The sequence below is a fragment of the Oreochromis niloticus genome, linkage group LG3 (genome assembly GCF_001858045.2).
Source record: "Oreochromis niloticus isolate F11D_XX linkage group LG3, O_niloticus_UMD_NMBU, whole genome shotgun sequence".
Taxonomy (NCBI): Eukaryota; Metazoa; Chordata; class Actinopteri; order Cichliformes; family Cichlidae; genus Oreochromis; species Oreochromis niloticus.
In genome coordinates this window covers 52,503,154-52,519,212 of record NC_031967.2, presented here as the reverse complement: position 1 = coordinate 52,519,212, position 16,059 = coordinate 52,503,154, and the positions used below count along the sequence as shown (strand labels likewise).

Here is a 16,059-nt window from a genome sequence, read left to right as displayed (position 1 = left end):
GAGACATAAAGCACATGAGAGACTTACACACAGACTTTATATGATGGACTGACGAGGAACATGCAAGGTAAGGTAAGGTAAAGACTGTACAATAATACAACCCAGCCCAACACCCTGTGAACAAGCACTTGGCAACAGTGGGAAGGAAAAACTACCTTTTAACAGGAAGAAATACCTGACAGACTCACACTCAGTGACAGCTATTTTGTGCGACTGGTTGGGGGTGAGGGGAGGGAGACAGGACAAAGACACACATTTGTCTTCTCCAGCTGCAAAACCCTTGTTTTCCTGCTCACAAGAACACTACAGATGTGTGACAGTCATATTTTAAGTGTTAAAAGGCAGATGATAATCACAGCTGTATTAGACTCCCTGTAGATATGTTACTGCTTCCTTTGAGTCATATTTACAGTAAGTGCAATACTTGAATGCATCACGATGCTGCAGGTCTGCTCAGATCCTTAAAGCTGGGAAAAAGAAACCAAAAAAAAAAAAACATGCTGTTGACGGCATACTTTGGTTCACAGAGGCAGGAGGCTGAGCTAATATTTTTCCTGTTGACTCCCATGTTGGTGAGAACTGGAAGTATCCTTTGATTAAATACTTACTACAGACAAGTACATAAGGGCATAAGGAAGTTTGTCTTATGACACCTTTACAAACTACAGCTACTGTTTGTATACGTTTGACCACCCGATTGTGGTTAAAAGAGAGAGAAGCACAACGCCACCTCCATCTCACTTCCTTTCATGTGAACTGCTCTCACTAACAGGAAAACAAAACCTAATGTTCTGACATAACAGGTCATCACCTCATCAATCATTGTCCATTAAAGCTCTCTGATTCTTCCCCATGAAAGGGAATCAAAGAGCTCATGGTTAATAAAATCACATTCATATTTACTTCATATTAGATATTAGAACTTTGATTTAATAGAAAACCCTCATACTGATGAGTGAAGAGGAAACCACAGTCACAGAGGGAGGAGGAAGAGGAGGGTGTGCACAGAAACTGATCACTTATAAACTTTTAACTTACCAAGTGTGAAGATGGGGGAAGTTTCTGTGCTGCGGCTGCTCTGTAAGTTCACTCTGTTTCTATAAAGTTTATTTAAAGATACGTGCAAAAGGGAACAAAAACATTTCTCCGAAGTATGCTTTTAGGGATGTTTGGCTCCGTTACGATTAATTTGTGAGACTTACTCAGAAAGGTTGTGATGATACTCTTGCAGGAAGTTTGCATGTTTTTAATTTTAATGCAATCGTTGAAATTGTATTTAAATTTTCTTCACATTTGAATCAGTTCTCTGTTTTCAGCACTTTTTCTCCTCCCTCTGCTGCTTTTTCTTCAGTGTTTTTTTCACTTTGCTCTCTGATCACTTTGTTAAACCTCTCAAACTAAAAACTACCCCAAATGTCATTTCACTTCAGTCCTGACCTCGCTGCTGATCTACACGACAAACCAAGGTCAGTGAGCTTCGCCTTTGTCAGTTAAAACTTTGCTAATTTAAACATTCAGGTTGGTTTAAGAAAAGTTTTGATTATTATTACTATAATATACTATTATTATTACTATTAATGACGTGTTTAAACCTTCATTTCATACAATCTGCTTCACCCTGATGCTTCACAGGGTAACATGACGGTGCAAAACATGAAAAAGGTCAAACTCATGTTGTAACAATAGATGCTGGTACAAAAAATAAAATACAAGGAAAGGAACAGCCACAAAGGGATGGGATGGTTTTAACAAGAGCTCCCGCTGGTGGTCTCATTGATGATGAAGGCAGAAAAGGAGGAAGTGACGCTGTTGCAGAGACAAACAGACACTGATTGGAGCATGAGTGCAGAAAATTCATCAGCAGGTGACCAGAGCTCGTTCACCTGTGTAGTCTGGGACTATAAACTGTATATAAAAGATGGCTGGTCAAATGAAACAGCAGTATGCTAATGATTAGTGAACCGTTTAAAGGTTTAATTTTAGCTTCAATGGGGACCATCGTACTTAGAAGTGACCGTACTTGGGTGAGAGGTCAATGCTAAGCTATTGGCTAATGCTAGCCAGTTAGTGCTAAGTGTCATCCAAATAAAATCCTGAAATGTCAATCATGAAAACTGGAGCAGAGACATCTTATGTGTTCTTCTAGAACAATTAAAAATCTCAACTCGACTTGTCAGTACCATTAAATAAATATAGTAGAAGTAGTATATTTATTTTGTAGTACACATTTAGGTTTTTATGATTAACTGTATGCAATATTTTCTTAATATTCAGAAGTTTTTATTCATAAGAATTATAAAGACTGTTAACTGTTTGGTAAAGTCAAGACATTCATTTAAAAATATGTTATGAATTAAGACATTTGAGGGTGCTCACAAGTAGATTAGAGTTGAGATAAGAATCTGTTCATATGCTCTTAATGTTTACTGCCTTCTGCCAGTGGAGTAAAGGCATAAAGACAAAAGTGTGGAAAGATTGTTGCTTCGTATTGGAAGCATTTTGTTATTTTTGCTAGCTCTTCTAGCTAACAGCAACAGCCAACTTTTTCTCTCCTATTTGTGGCTTTTGTGATCCTACAGGGGATTCTGTGTCACTGTGTATGCAAGGTAAACATGGTTGTGTGTAAAAAAAAAAACAACTAATGCCTTGCTAATGAAATACCTGTTAGTTTTAAACCTAACATTGTTTATTTTGAATGAATTTCAGCACTGTCAGTAATCCCAATTGGAGTCCTGCTAATCCAGATTTGATAAACCTTAAAAGTCTGTACCTGGATCAGTGTGATTGCCAAAACTGGATCACTCACATACTTTTAAAAATTCAACATTTATGGTGGAAACTTGCTTTGACCTTTGTGATTAGTGCTCAGCTTGACAGTTTCTCATATCCAAGTATTTTTTCCCTGTTTCATTCAGTTCGTCTGACTGTGAACCCAATCAGCTCTCAGTTCTTCAAAGAAAAGTCTTTGTCTCTGAGCTGTGAGGGGGCCGAAAACACTGCTGGATGGACTCTGAGGAGAAGCACACTTGAAGGACAGACTCACTGTGGAGAAACGTGGGGAAGATGGTCCAACTCTTCCTGTAAGATCAGCATGACGCTCCCATGGGACAGTGGAGTTTACTGGTGTGAGTCCAGAGAGGGTCCCATCAGTAACATGGTTAACCTGACAGTCACTGGTAAGCTGAGTGTGTGGAGTTAGTGTTGATGAAGCTGTGTGTAAATGGATGAAATGCTTTAGTTTGTCTCTGTGTTGAGGTGGATCAGTGATCCTGCAGAGTCCTGTCCTCCCTGTGATGGAGGGAGATGACGTCACTCTGCTCTGTAAAACAAAGACCACTCCCTCCAACCTCCCAGCTGCTTTCTATAAAGATGGTGTCTTCATCGGGAAAGAGTCTACAGGTCACATGACCATCCAGCATGTTTCCAGGTCTGATGAAGGCCTCTACAAGTGTGACATCAGCAGTCATGGAGAGTCTCCATCCAGCTGGATCACTGTCATAGGTGAGGAGCTTCACTCTAATTTCACATTTTATTTCATCCACATATTCACCAGAACAGGTGGGATTCTCTCTGCAGGTAATCCAGTAACCACAGTCCTGCCTACATCTACAGCCCCACCACCCACTTTTACGTCCTTTACCCCTGGATCAGCTCCACACCCTGATGCCCCCTCCCTCCAGCTTGAGTTCAGACTGCCTTTCCACCTGCTTGTGTTCTGTCCGTACTTCATTGCCACTGTCCTCATGGTGTCTTTATGTCGACGCAGAGCCAAAGGTAACACTTTGATTCCCCTCAAATATTTTTAAAGCTCGATGTTGGATTACCTTATTTAACAGGCGCTCCTCGTTTCTTTGGTAACAGCACCACCTACCTGCACTGGACAGAAGTTGCCTGACGACTTGTTTGACTTTGAAGCAGTGACCACTGAGCATCAAGTGTGAGATGCAGCTTAGAAAAGTCAACATAGACTCTATGTACAAAGATATGTCTGCTTCCTGATCTTCCCCTGTAAGGTCTTAACGTCAGGCTTTTTCCACACTGATCCATAAACCCTTAAACATTAATAGCAGTTGTTTTTGTTGCTTTTCACTCGTAAAATTTCTTGAATGCATTCTTAAGATCAATATGTGTGTCACCGAAGAGAGAGAGATTTGTTTTCTTCTTTTTATGTCCATGAGTGTTTAATCGATGAATATTGTGTTCACTTCTGTTGTGCTCAAGGTTCAGTCTTCGGCCCTCTTCTCTTCATAGTTTATATCTTCCCTCTTGCAACCATTTTCTGCAAATTTGATCTTCACTTTCACTGTTTTGCTGATGACACCCAGTTATATCTCTCCTGCAGGCCTGTTTCCTCCCTCCCACCTTCTTCTCTTACAGAATGCCTATTTAAATTAAAATCCTGGTTCAGCTCTAATTTTCTAAAGCTCAATGAGGATAAAACTGAAATCCTCCTTATTGGCACAAATTCAACCTACTGAAGGTTAATCATTTCTCACTCACCATTGATAACTCCACAGTTTTCCCTTCTCCTCAGGTTAACAGCCTTGGTGTCATCCTAGACAGTTCACTATCCTAGAAATATCACATCAATAATCTCATCCTTTCTGCTTATTTCCATCTACACAACATTAACAGATTACGTCCTTCTCTTTCCACCCAGTCTACGTCCATTTTAGTCCATAGTCTCGTTCCCTTCCTACCTCTTTCATTTACTATAGTAATTCTCTCTTACATGGTCTCCTCCAAAAATCCCTCCAGAAGCTTCAACTAGTTCAAAATTCCAGAACCCCCTCCTACCAGCACATCACCCCTATTCTCCAGGAATTTCACTGGCTCCCAGTGAAACTCCGGATGGTGTATAAACTTCTTCTGCTCACCTTCAAGGCCATTCATAACCTTGCTCCTCCTTATCTTTCTGACCTGTTAAGCACATGACCTGCCTTTTTTCCGCTTCACCACCATGGGAAGCAGAGCTTTTAGCTTTTAGCTGCTCTGCTCCCAGGCTGTGGAACTCTCTACCCCCGGATATAAGAAACATTGGTTCTCTCCCCCAACTCAAACCCATCTCTTCAAATCTGCATATTCACTGTGAACCCACTGTTTGTTAATTTTATCTTGTGCTTTTATTTTATTGTTCTTCATTGTGTCATTGTTCTATTATGTGTTTTATCCTATTTTTAAGTGTCCTTTGGTGTCTTGAAAGGCACGTTTTGAATAAAATTTATTATTGTTATTATTATTATTATTATGAATACTTAACTGTTGGGACCTCTCTTTTCTTTAGGATTTATATTCAGTGCTCTTTATTGGCATAAAAACAATTCCATTTTCAATTCAGTTTTATTAATGCAGCACCAAATCACAACAAAGGTTGCCTTTAGGTGCTTTATATTGTAAGTACAATGAATGTTCTCTGTACAATAATACAGAGAAAAGAGAGAAGACCACAACAATCAGATAACCTCCAATGAGTGAGCACTTTGGCGACAGTGTTGCTGAGGTTAGTTCATAGACTGCAGACTGTTAGATAGCAACAAGAACCTGCTAGCTGCTAATAATCATGTGCAGTTCTGAAAGCAGTCTATGAACTAACCTCAGCAAATGGCAGCTATGTTAGTGCGGTGGCGAGTAGCCTTCAGTAATAGATCACACAGCAATAGTACATTCATGTGGTTGTAAAAAGCATGATAATATATTAATGCATGTATTCTGTAATCTGTAGTGGAATACATTTTCAAAGTAACCTACCCAACACTATATGTATATATATATATATATATATACTATATTTATGCTTATATTCATATTCTCATTTCCCCTTTATATTTTACTCCAATTTTTATTACTATGCAAATTTCTTTTCTAAATTCTACCTAATCTAATCTAATCTAATCTAATAAATAAAGTTTTGTTTTTTCAATAAAGAGGCACTCACAGTGTTTTTCCACTCATCAGTTAGATGGAAAGCCCGTGTGTTTATTGTGGTCTGGCTGTGGTTGACAGAGCGACACATCCTCTTTGAGTTTAGTTTTTTTGTTCTTTTTCTTACTTTTACTGAACACTGCAAAGTCAGCACACTGAGCCTGTGAAGCTGAAGTCTCGCTTTATGCTTCAGATCTCCTTTAAACGATGCCTCTGTCCTCCTAAATGGCAAAAACAAGACTATGTGCGTGGTCGTTCATGCTTGTAGAGAGTTTCAGGCTTTCAAAGTGCGGACATTGTGACTCCTCCTCAGAACATCTGGTGTGGTTTCTGTGGTTTCTGCTCCTCGACAGGCTTTTCAGAAAAATGCTTTCTAATCTTGGCTGCAGGTTTAAAACTGCCCCCCTGCTGGGCTGGGAGTCCTGCTGCTAAGTTGCTTTAAATAAGCACTGTTAGGTTTTGTATTGTGATTGTCATTTATGCTTAGAAATATCTACCCATATATGCTTAGAGGTGTATAATCGATTGTGTAGTGATAGGATGTGTGATCTTTAGTAGGCTGTAAAAGGCTTTGTGTGCATGCCAGAGTTCTCTGACTTTCACACCCACATTTTAGGAGCATGGGAGAGGTCGTACCTTGTCTTATTGTCTTATGGTATGTCAAGAGATTTATTCTAAAGACACTTCTTCAGCTAAGAGTCTAAGGGTAGAAACACACACAGACGCTGTGTTTTTCACTTGTATACAAGGGCGGTCACAGAACGCTCACACCAGAGTGGGGGCCCTGTGATGCGCGCTCTGTTCTTGCACTTGTCTTTATTTATATACAAAGCAATACAACAGTGAATACGTCTATTCATAGGCAGAGGAATGTTAGTGCGTAGGGAGTGAAGATAAGAGTGGTTCAGGTGTGTGTTGTGAGATTCAGAAGGACGCAGTCCCTCTTCTTGTTAAGGAGCGCAGATAAAAGTGTCCAGCTCTCCTCTTCCTGCTTGTTCAGCTATTATCGCTGTGAGAAAGAATTTATAAAACAGTCTTGTAGTGGACAACAGTCTAAGTCATCAGAGGTCAACATCAGTATTCTATCATATGCAAACTTATATCATTAAAAGACTATACTGACTACCAGTACAATTTTCTATTGACATTCCCTCCTGTTGTCAGTATAACTTTGAAGTGAGATATCAGTATGTAACATCTTGTTGTACATTTTCTGTCACACCATCATTAATCACACAAAGTCTTCATGTTCCAACAAGTCGGGGTCATCATCATCATCATTTGTCACGGCTATGTATGCAGCAACAGTGGAAACAATTATGCGGTTAATCATGAGCTTTAGACATGGCAGTATACATGTTACAAAGACACAAAATAAAAGTAAAAATACAAAAAGGGATAAATAGAATAAATAAGAATAAGAATACAAAGGAATTGCAAGTATTTCAAGTATTTCAAGTATTTCAAGTATTGAAGTCTATTGCACCGTTGGTTTTTAACAAAAAGTATTGCACAGTGAAAAGGCAGTAGTAGTCTTTTTAGCAGCTGTAGCCAGGAGCCAGTGTAAAGCCAAGAAAACCAGTCACTTGTATTACTTACATAGTCCTGATTTTGGGCCTGCTGGATCTGTCTCAAGGCGTTCAGGGCATCAGTCATGTTTGATGAGTGTACATTGTCTGGTGTGTGTGTAGATGTGTATGTTGGTGTGTTCATCACTTTCCTGTTCTGGTGTTTTGGGTAAACCACGGCCTGAAGCGTGTCCTGGGGTCCTGCCCTCCTCCTTTTCAGTCCGGTTGCGACCTTTGCTGCTGCTGCTCAAAGTTCAGTGTGTCCTGGTCCTGGCCCCAATTGGGGCAGTCCTTTCTCCAGCGTCCATGCTCACCGCAGGTGAAACCTGCATCTTCTTCTGTGTTTTGTCCATTCTGAGGTGCCTTTTGACCTCAGTTGCTCCTCCTGTCTCTGGCACGTCCTTTCTTCTGCTGCCCGATCATCCGTGTTGGTCCGTCACTGTCCTGTACAGTGTTAATGGAGAATTATCAAGGTCAGCATTCTTTTGCTCGGCCTTACTTTTCATTCGGGCTTAATGGGCGTCTCGTCACAGCTCTGTCAGCTGAAGCTGTCTGGAAATTTCCCCCGTGTAGTGAAACGGGCCTTGGATTTAACGCTCTCCATCTCTGCTGCATGAGATCGCTTTCCTGTAGCACTGTTGACAGTTTTAGATTGTTGTTATGGGTCCAGCTGCTGCAGCATTTGGTCAGGGTCACGTCAAAGATGGTAGAGGGGAGAGCAGGAGTCCAGGTCAGCTTCGGCTTTCAGGGCCAGCAAAGCAGCCTGTAATCAAGCATAAAGAGAAAAAAACAAAAACAAAACAAAAACAGACGAACAGGAAAATGATGTTGTATGGCTGTGTTATTCAGAGAGGGGAGAAACACTGGGCCAGGCCCTGTGTCAGCCTTCTCTCCCCCTTTTTTGTTTTTCCTCACAATATAATCAACTCATAACCCACCAAGTTGACAGGACAACACAGGTAGATGTTTAAATTCTTAAGAACATCGTCAGTAATCACTTGTGTTGTTCAATCAGCAGAAAACATCTCACAATTTGTTGTATTACCAACTAAATTTGTCTGATTACTGCTTGGTCATACCAGACACTCTCTTTTAGTTAATTTTTTTTTCTTTTTCTTTTCTATTTTCACAAACGTTTCTCCTATTGTCCTGCAAGCTGGAGAGTTAAATGTCAGCAATGGATAAATTCAGCATTTGATAACAAAACTATTAAGTTTTCCCTGTTTTAACACTAATGAGAGATATAGAGGCGCATGTATAGTGTGTGCTCTAGTGTAAGCTGTTCTTCATTGCATGTATGTGTGTTAGTACGCTTGCATGCAAGGCCTCTGGGCCTGTCTCACCCAAAAGGGCATTTTCTTAACAGTTGCCTTTCACTCGCGTGTGTTAAGACAGGCAAATGTGCTTGTAGCAGTTGTGAGATTATATTACATTATACCTGTAATCAAAATGAGTGAATCATGATACTGCTGTAGGCCACATCATACTTCTTGTGTAATCAGTATGTAGTTTCAGTTTGCATCACACCTCCTAATTAAAAGAATGTGAAAATCACCAGATCTATTAGATAGGTTTGTATTATCCTATACTGCTGATTTACTGTGAGTGAGTTACACTGTTTCATGACATTTCATACCGCTGAGTTATGAAAAGAGTATTGTGTTCAGAGAGCAGTGGCCTCTCTCTTTTTTTTTTCTTTGTGATAGTAAAGAGAACAGAGCACATGCCACGGGAGCGTCACCCCCACCCTTGGTGGAAGCAGAAAAACAGGGAGCCAAGGTCATAACTCAGGCTCACTAAGAGTTAGAAAGAATGTGAATGCTTAGTTTTGTGGCTGTGGCGCATTTTGTATAGCTTCTTTTCTTTGTTTAGTAGCTTTCTGCCTTCACCTGAGGGTGTGCCCTAAGCATGTGACTTCAGGTCTCCATAATTGGAGTTTATTTAAAGATAAATAAGATGATTTCATTTATTGCTCGCAGATCACGCACTAAATGGTATTTTGCAGTATTAGCTGTCTTCACCACTTAAACAAAACATCACTCTTTGTTTTATTATTATTATTATTATTATTTTAAATTCTCCTTTCTCAAAAACAGAAAATGAAATTGTAGTTGTTTGCTGAGAAACACAAAACCTCCCCCCTTTTTTTTCTTCTATTTTTTTCAAAACAAGAAACTGAGTTTTAACTTTTCTGCCTTGTCACCTAAAACAAAACAGACAACCCAGCTCTCAGCTGGCTCTGGACTTGTCATCATCAAGGACGCATGGTGAGAGCCACTTCAGAAGTTACAGTACTCATCACTCAAGCAACATTTCAAAAAACAAAAGAAACAAAAAACAAAACTCAGCACACTGCACAGAGAACAACAACAACTGAAGATGTTGTTCTTGTTTGTTCTCCTTGAATTTTAGAATAAAGTTATTACATCTGCATTAGTAAATCATATGCCTAATCATTATGTGCCACTGTGATCCACAAGTATGATCACAAATTTATTCATTTTTCAACCCAACAAAACAAAACAAAACAAAAACAAGTTGCTGACGGCATGAACGCTTCACACACATAAGTCAGGATGCAAAAAAGGCTGCTGCCAAAGACAAATCAGAAGTGTGAGGGGAAAAAACTGAGCCCACAGACAGCTGCATGTTTGAGCTTTAATAGCTGTTTCCCTCCCTCTGATGTGTTCTTATGCAGCTCCTGCTCTAAAAAATGTGTAACCTGCTCATCAGCTTAGCAGTGACCATATATTTAATTCAGCTTCTCAATTGTGCAGCTTTAGCTGTTGTATACAGGGTTTAGCTTGTTAGTTGTTAGTATAGGTGTGCTCTATATTTCAGCAATGTCTCATCTAGGATGACAGGTTTTCGAGCAGGTCAAGTGCCTCTATGCACCTGATTAGTTTAGAAATGTCAGTGTGACGACTCCGAATTTACAGATGAATGAAAGATCACGGAGACAGCCTCGTCACACGTTTCTCTTTTTAAATTCAAACATTGTGTGTGGTGGTATTTTCTCTCTTCGGATGATGTACAATATTCAACATGAATGCCAACATTTGATGGCATCAGCAGAGCGAGCCGAGTGCGACTGTGACTTTCTGTCCAATCACTGTTTTGGATTATGACATACATACCTGTATACACTACACATGCAATCATAGTTACTTTCATGAAGTGTGTGTAATCATATACACTCATAATATGCATACTCACAATGAATTGTTTTATATACTGGAGTCACTGTGTTAAGCATTTAACTTGCATGTTCAAATCACATGACCCATATATTTAGGTCCAATATATCCACCACTATATTAATGAAAAAGTTTGTGCCACTTCTTCTATGAACACATGCTGATCAATACTGTCTAAAAATGTAACAATGAGGATCAGTACGAAACCTTTGATAGTGTTATCGCCAACAAAGGGCTAATTCAGCTTGGCACTGCTAAAGTATGCGCATAGGACCCCTCTCGGTATGCAGCTGCCTTTAACTGTGCAGCAAAAGCATGCAGCTGTTTGAGACACCAGGTAGCAGAAGCATGCAGCTGTGTTTAAGTGGACTGCTTAACGGCGTGTGCTGCCCTTTAACTTGTTGTACAACAGAAGCATGGAGCTGTTTGGATGGCTGTTAAGGAAAGGCCTGCGGCCCTTTCTGGGGCCATAACACAAAAGCATACAGCCCTCTAAATAGCTGTAACACAAAAGCATACAGCTCTTTAAGTGACTGTAAAGTCGAAGTGTACAGCCCTTTCAATATCTCTGTAAGAGACAAGAAACCTGGCCTTTGCAGGGCATGTACCTGAAATTCTGGTTCTCGCCTCAAACACCAGAGGGCGAAGAAGTAAACCAGTTTATGCCTGGTCTTATGGCCAGGGAGCTGCTCATTTGTAGTGATCCCTGAAAAGTGATTGGCCAACTGTGCCCAGACCAGCCAATAGACACATGCCAATGAACTTTGAACTGGCCAATAGGTGGAGGCTTGACACCTGAAAGCTAAAAAGAACACAAAAGCAAAGCCACATCTCTTGGCACGTTACACCTGGCATGCGCGCCCAACAAAATAGTTGAATGGATTATCTGATTAACTGCTTTTCTGTAGACTTTCAATCTCAATTTCGCCATGAAACTGTCAATGGGACCCAATGCAATGATGGATGAGACTAATTTGAAGTTATGGTGTAGGGTGGTAGATGAAAAAAAAAAAACAAAGGATGAAAGGATACCCAACGACGGGAGGGGGATCACTGTCCCTATATAAGATGAGTCCAATATGCATTGGGTAGCTTTTTTGTCTGCTGCTTCTTTCCTGTCTGTCTTTTGTGTGTGTTTTCTGTTTGTGCTTTAAGACTACACCCCAGGGTTGCTTCGCTTTTCGTTTGCTTTGCTTTCTATTTGTTATTTTTGCTTTTAAATGTACTGTTCTGCTGTTCATATGACAATGTTTAATAAACTCTGTTCTAAGAAGTCTACTCTTTTCCAGAGAATCATTTTGAGTGATTTGATTTTAATTGGATGTGAAAAGCTTGAACTCTACAGAATTGGCAGGATAAGGTTATCATATTGGCTTCAAAATTTGTGACCCGGCATCACATACATGTCTTTCAACTCTGGCAGCTGATTGGCTCCCTATGACATGCTCCGCCCCCTGCTCATCCTGTCTGTTCTCACCTTGCTGACAGCAGGTAAGTGCACACAGCTGGCAGCCATTGTGAAAGTGTCCTTGGGTACTTAAGTAGAAGCAACAAAACCAAAGAGGAAACATCCCAAGACTGACTAGGAATAAAGAAAAACCTTTAAACAGTAGCACATTTACATTAAATGTTTATCATATAAGCTAAACAACCAAGAGACAGATAAAATCTGTGAGAAACTGCAGAGTTCCCCGCCAGGATATTCCCCACGACAGTGCATCTGTGGAAGGCTTCCACACTGTTCGGGCAGACAGGGACAGTGCTGCAAGCGGTAAGCAGAAAGGAGGGAGGCTTGCTGTTCTTGTCAACAACCGGTGGTGTAACCCAGCCTACATAACAGTCAAAGAAAGGATTTGCTGCCCAGATATTGAAATGTTTCACTGTTAGACTCAGGCCGTATTAATTGCCCAGGGAATTTACCCATGTAATCTTGGTGGCTGTTTACATTCCTCCCTCTGCTAACCCCACAGCTGCATATGACACTATCCACTCTGCCATAGCCCGGTTACAGACTCAGCACCCGAGAGCCTTCATTTCAATCTCGGGTGACTTCACGACCAGGTTCAGAGGCAAATGAGGAGACTCCACTCCGGTCAAGTCTCCTGGACCAGACGGGGTGAGCCCCCGCGTCCTCAAGGCCTGCGCCCCCCAGCTTTGTGGAGTCCTTCATAAACTGTTCATGCTGAGTCTGAGTCTGCCGTGGGTCCCGGTGCTGTGGAAGACATCATCCCTCGTCCCAGTACCAAAGACCCCCAGGATTACAGGCCTGTGGCACTGACCTCCCACATCATGAAGACCCTGGAAAGACATCCTGGACCAGCTTCGACCCATAGTCAGGCCACATCAGAATCCTCTTCAGTTCATACCATAAAGCCTGTGGACATCAGCATTTATCATCAGGTGTCTATCATCACCATCGAGGTCATATACAGTATATAAAAGAGTTTCCCCACCTCTCTTATATATCAGAGTGTGGACCCAAGTGCAGACATTGACAATGGATTTGAACTGAAAATGTGTCATTAATTATGGCATAGCAGTACATAAACAGCAACGCATGAAGACAATGATTAAACTGTCAAAACCTAAACTGGGAGAAAAACTAGAAACAAGTAAAGAGAAACTAAAAACCTGAGACAATTGAAATACAAAGAGGGATAATCTGGGAACAAGACACAGGAGGAGGGCACAACTGGGAGCAATCACAAATAACGAGATCGGGGAAGCAAAACTGAAAACACTAACATAGCACACGAGACTATCAAAGTAAAACAGGAAACAAGAAAAACTAACAGACTGGAAATGATAAATAATAATGAAATCAAAGACTATTAATAATTCAAAACACAAAACACTGCATCACTGACCCAGGACCATGACAGTGATGCAGTTTTCTGTTGAACTCTGTGTATTTTGTATGCATGCTTTATTATTCAGACTCATCTTTGCATTTAATGATGTTCATCAGCAAAATATTGAGAAGACTTCTTGCACTGTGTAGGAATGTTTAGTTTGTTTTAGAGTTTAGAAATGTGTTAAGATAGAATGTAGAATTATGGTAGAGACACTGACACTGCCCTGGATATAAATAAAGGCCTGATTGTGTCATGAACTTAGGAGTAGATCTTAGGAGACCCTCCCCAGTTGAACTGTGAAAGTAAGACAAAGAGGAGTTATTGCTGAGTGGAAATTCCCCAGAGGATACCTGTGTGGGGGTCTCAACATTTAACTTGATAACTGTGGTCTGGAGGGGAGATGGTATTTATGGCCCCTAGGAAGAGACACATACCCACAGTGTTTTAACTCATATACTCACACATCCACATGCACACTCACTCACGAGCACTCACATAGACACGCGGGTACGCGCACACACAGGCACTCACGTGCTCGTGCACATAGACACAGACACAGAGTTTGCAGCACACATGGGGATTTATGATGGGGTCGCTCCTATAAAGCTGGGTGGAACTAACAAAGGGGTGAAGATTGTTTCAGAGGGACACCGGCCTCGTCCTCCCTTCTAGAAGTGCATGCTTAAATGAAGATGAATAAAGATGAATAAAGATTTTGTAAAAATAACTACTGAGTTCCGGTGCCGTTTTCTGGATCCCTCGACGAATAAAGAACCGGGGCGAAACTGATTTCCTAACAACTGATACTTTCCTGTCATCTTTCTTTTAAAGAAGATTATACACCTGTGGTGTTGAGTGTGGTGACCTCTGTCTGCACATCCACGGCCAGATTAACTCCATCCAGGATTGGTGTGCGTACTCTCTGTTCTCGACTGGAAGTACCCCAGACTTCCAGGTTCTGGGGTACTTCAAGGACCAGCGTCGTACAGATGTGAGCTTTTTGGACAGTGTGACGCTGCGTGTGGACGGGCATGACATTCACCTGGAACAAGGTGGGAGAGTTCAGGTAAGCGACCTACAGCCACAGTTCATGTGTCAGAGTGGAGTCTGATCCAAAGTCCTCCCTCATCCTCTGCTGTGTCTCCTCTCATCTTTCTTCTCAGGGCTGTTAGAAGCAGTTCTTTCAGAGCTGCTGAACTCAGTGGTTGTTGCTGTGAAATCAGCCTGTTTGTTATGGGCTCAAAATGTGGTCATAAATATTTTGTACTTGTAAATCAGGATTTGTATGTGTAAAAAGAATTTGTGCGTGCGTAAAAAAGATTTGTATGTGTAAAAAAGATTTGTGTGTGGACAATCCAATCAGAGAATAGATGGGTTTGGCTGTCGGAGGGGCACTTTTTTGAACTGCAGGTCCTTGAAGGGTAATACAGTTTGAAGCTGGAGGATCTCTATATAAATATCCGATAGCAGCTAGGTCCCCTTACTTTCAGCAGCTGTTGAAAGGATAAAGTTGTGGTATGTCAGTGGTTAGAAATACCATTATTACTTTAGGATTAGTTTAACACAAAGTCAGGGCTGACCCGGGACCACTGCTGTGAGTCACAGTGCGCAGCATAAAAGTCCTTTCACATCGGACGCAGGATGTGCTGCTAATGCTAACTGCTAACTAAAAGCAAAGGATCCAGAATTTGTTGCGCTGGCTGCTGAGCTCTGTGGGTTTTTGCAGCAGCTCTACCTGTACTAGATGCACCTGCTCCTTGTCTTTTCTATCTCTGACTTTATGTCCTCTACAACAGTTTCTGGTTTTTTTGCTAGTTCTTCAAATGTTCAATAAAAACATGTATGCTAATTCATAACGAAGAAAGCTTTGTAATGAAGACTGTCATTTCCAAAACACTGCCCCCCCCCCTCCGCGTTCCGCAGCGCTGTTGAAAAGGCTGTGGAAGTCCCTGTATAAAGCACGTAGACCTGTGACACAAAAATCACCAAACTTGGACGACCACAGACTGTTTTCCTTCGTGGTGATGAAGGAAAACGCTGGGTTGGCATGTAAAAGGGCATTTATTCCCTTCAAGGACCTGCAGTTCAAAAAAGTGCCCCTCCGACAGCCAAACCCATCTGTTCTCTGATTGGATTGTTACATTTGTGATTGACATGACATTGACCAATCAGATGACAGGAAGAAAAATAGGGTCAAAATTCGTACTTGTAACTTGCAGGGGTTTTTTTGGCTAAGTCCACACACAAATCTTTTTTACGCACGCACAAATTCTTTTTACACATACAAGTCCTGATTTACAAGTACAAAATATTTATGACCACATTTTGAGCCCATAGTTTGTGTGTTTGACATGTTTCACTCAGTGTTTCCTCCACTTTGTCTCTGCTGTGATGCAGCTGGACGACTCCACGCTGACCCTCAGCAGCTCACCTCAGCTGGTTCACGGTGTGCAGCTCTCTAAGGACCAAACTGGAGTCACCACCAAGCTGTCGCTCTCCAACCTCAACATCTCTGTC

The 16,059-nt window shown here is 41.2% G+C and overlaps 1 protein-coding gene across 2 annotated transcripts; it reads left to right on the top strand.

Moving 5' to 3' along the window:
- Window positions 1-967: 967 nt before the first annotated feature.
- Window positions 968-3,977, top strand: LOC109202644 (Fc receptor-like B). 2 transcript variants are annotated; one of them, XM_025905942.1, is made up of 5 exons: window positions 968-1,080; window positions 1,431-1,466; window positions 2,916-3,176; window positions 3,256-3,774; window positions 3,862-3,977. In XM_025905942.1, the coding sequence occupies exons 1-5, from the start codon at window positions 1,050-1,052 to the stop codon at window positions 3,939-3,941; spliced, it is 927 nt and encodes a 308-aa protein (XP_025761727.1). In that variant the 5' UTR covers window positions 968-1,049; the 3' UTR covers window positions 3,942-3,977. The 2 variants fall into 2 exon arrangements, with proteins under 2 accessions (XP_025761727.1, XP_025761726.1); XM_025905941.1 differs by lacking the exons at window positions 968-1,080; window positions 1,431-1,466 and having other exon boundaries at window positions 2,291-3,176.
- The last annotated feature ends 12,082 nt before the right edge of the window (window positions 3,978-16,059 follow it).

Bases quoted from the DNA above. Each gene is read 5' to 3' on its own strand.
- LOC109202644 (XM_025905941.1), top strand. From the start codon at position 2,696: ATGAATTTCAGCACTGTCAGTAATCCCAATTGGAGTCCTGCTAATCCA. The intron at 3,177-3,255 runs GTAAGCTGAGTG...CTCTGTGTTGAG, and splicing joins GGTTAACCTGACAGTCACTG to GTGGATCAGTGATCCTGCAG. The intron at 3,775-3,861 runs GTAACACTTTGA...CTTTGGTAACAG, and splicing joins ATGTCGACGCAGAGCCAAAG to CACCACCTACCTGCACTGGA.